Below are 2,470 nucleotides of genomic sequence, written 5' to 3'. Positions count from 1 at the left end.
TCACCGGATTCATAAACTTACATTGTTACTTGTCATTTTTATTTTTTATATTATTGATCTCATTATCATAAATAAAAAAAAGGTAATTAACAAAGAGTAATGTGATTTAGCTAGTGTTGAGTGTAATAGCAGCAACATGCCAACATTTAGCTTGGATTATGGCTTTCCACCATTACTGTTCGTAACTAGAAAAGTCTTTCATTTGTCATTTGAACAGCGGTCACTCTTTTGGGAACTTTGACAAACGCATGTAATGCATGTCATCATGTATGTCTTCTCTTGGATCTCATCATCATGTATATATACATACATATATATATACACACACCTTGGAGCTTGGACCAGTATTTCTTATAGGATCCCACAAACTCATGTATGTGCATATATAGGGTTTCACCCATGGGTCGGTAGTGTCTTAATTTATTGTTTTCCTGAGTTAGTTTTGGGGCTTCTCCAATACTCTATGCTTTAGGTTAGCCATCTTTTTAAGTCCAGATCTAATTTATCAAGTCCACAAAGTTTCCATCGGATCCATCAGGAAGAAGAAGAAGAAGAAGTAATTATGCTGGCGAATAAGTGGTGGGAGAGACTAGATCATGCGTCCACCTACGAACCTCCAGGCGCCGCTCCACCCTACGTCCATCCCCACCTCCTCCTTCACGATCCTCAGCAGGAACAGCAGGAACACCACTCCAATCAAAACCCCGATCTAGACTCTGGGGCCACTAGCTCCGCCACCAACTCCAATAATCGGCGTCCTAGAGGGCGTCCCCCGGGGTCCAAAAACAAACCGAAAGCCCCAGTCATAGTCACGCGCGACAGCCCGAACGCGATGCGATCGCACGTGCTGGAGATCACAAACGGAGCGGACATCGTGGAGAGTGTCTCTGTCTACGCCAGGAAGAGAGGGAGAGGGATTTGCTTCATGAATGGGAGCGGGAGTGTTTCTAACGTCAGCTTGCGTCAGCCAGGCCTAGGGGGCAGCAGCCAGCTGCTCACTCTACACGGTAGGTTCGAGATACTGTCACTTACAGGTACGGTGCTTCCGCCTCCTGCACCTCCCGGTGCGGGGGGATTGTCTATTTTCTTGGCAGGAGGGCAGGGGGAGGTTGTCGGAGGGAGGGTGGTGGGGCCCCTGGTGGCTTCGGGGCCAGTGGTTTTGATGGCGGCTTCGTTCTCCAATGCCGTGTTTGAGAGGTTGTCCTTGGAGAAGGAGGAGACTACGGCGTCTCATGAGTCTTCTGGAGTGACTGGAGGGGGTGGGCAGTTGGGGGAGGGTGGAGTCAATATGGGATTGGGAGCTGGAAATGTGAATATAGGGAACCATCCTGCAGGTTTGACTACTGGGGATTTGTTTGGGTGGAATAATGCAAGTGGAAGTGCTTGAAGTCAGCGTTTTTAATTTTATATATATATAATGTAGCTTCATATTATATATAGGAAGAGTGCTTGAAGTCGGCCGTTACTGCTTGTGGAATCAATTTCTTAGTGTTAAGACAATAAATAAATAGACTGTTGACATGCGAATGTAGTGATTATTTTATCTCCCCATTATTTTGTTTTTGTTTTTTTACACAATCCTTTGTTTCTTCATTAACAGCTAGCTTCAAGAAGCTAGCTTGCATGCATGTTCTTCATCAATTACAGCTAGCAACAAGAAAGAATGAAAATTTGTAGAAAAGAAACCCTAGCTGCTAGCTAGTTAGATTAATTTGTCAACCTGGAGAAAAGAAAGAAGCTCTGCGTACATCTTTCTTTCTTTCATTCTTTCATTCTTTTAACTCTCTCTAGCTCTCCCTTTTTTTTATTATATAAAGAGGTATTCAATTAATTTCTTTTATATCTATATATATATATATATATTATTCTTGTGGTTAGTTCTGCAACTTGGTTATCCAATTTCCCCCTTCTTTTTCCTTTGGACTGGAGGTAGCTAGCATGATCATTGGCTTGGCCTTGGCTGGTTGGCTTTAGAAAATGAAAAACTACAATATCATCTTTTTCGCTTGCTATATGATTCATCGGGGAAATTAAAAAGATCCATGAATATCGACGCTTACAATGTTTGTTTTGATTTGTGGATTAATCCTAATGTAGCTCAGCCATACAACGTACACAAAAGCTTCACCATGGAAGAAGCTTAATTCACTGAGCAGAAGAAAAAGAAATTTCACCATTAATCTAGCTAGTATGAAGCTCTTCCACGAGCCAGACATGTGTAGATGTCTGAATCTACAATCGTTGGATAGTCAACGTAATTTATCTTGACCCTTCTACGGTGGGGTCCTGTAGAACAAAGTGAGATTGAGAGTAAACGACTTGGGCACCGGTGGGGTATCTGTCAAAAAGCCTCCGACGATCAAGTCAGTAATCGGAGAAAGTCAAGTAAAGTAAGTATATAAAAGATGTAAGGTAAGAGATCAAAGGTGTGAAGTATGAGCGTGAGTATGTAATTGTCAAGTAATGCAAG

At 42.4% G+C, this 2,470-nt stretch overlaps 1 protein-coding gene across 1 annotated transcript; it reads left to right on the top strand.

The window, feature by feature from the left end:
- Positions 1-329: 329 nt before the first annotated feature.
- On the top strand, positions 330-1,551 carry LOC120010078 (AT-hook motif nuclear-localized protein 29-like). Its single transcript, XM_038860770.1, has one exon. The coding sequence runs from the start codon at positions 563-565 to the stop codon at positions 1,385-1,387; it is 825 nt and encodes a 274-aa protein (XP_038716698.1). The 5' UTR covers positions 330-562; the 3' UTR covers positions 1,388-1,551.
- The last annotated feature ends 919 nt before the right edge of the window (positions 1,552-2,470 follow it).

The sequence above is a fragment of the Tripterygium wilfordii genome, chromosome 12 (genome assembly GCF_013401445.1).
Source record: "Tripterygium wilfordii isolate XIE 37 chromosome 12, ASM1340144v1, whole genome shotgun sequence".
Taxonomy (NCBI): Eukaryota; Viridiplantae; Streptophyta; class Magnoliopsida; order Celastrales; family Celastraceae; genus Tripterygium; species Tripterygium wilfordii.
This window is presented reverse-complemented; position numbering and strand designations above follow the sequence as displayed.

Excerpts from the sequence above, each read along its gene's own strand:
- LOC120010078 (XM_038860770.1), top strand. The coding sequence starts at position 563 with ATGCTGGCGAATAAGTGGTGGGAGAGACTAGATCATGCGTCCACCTAC.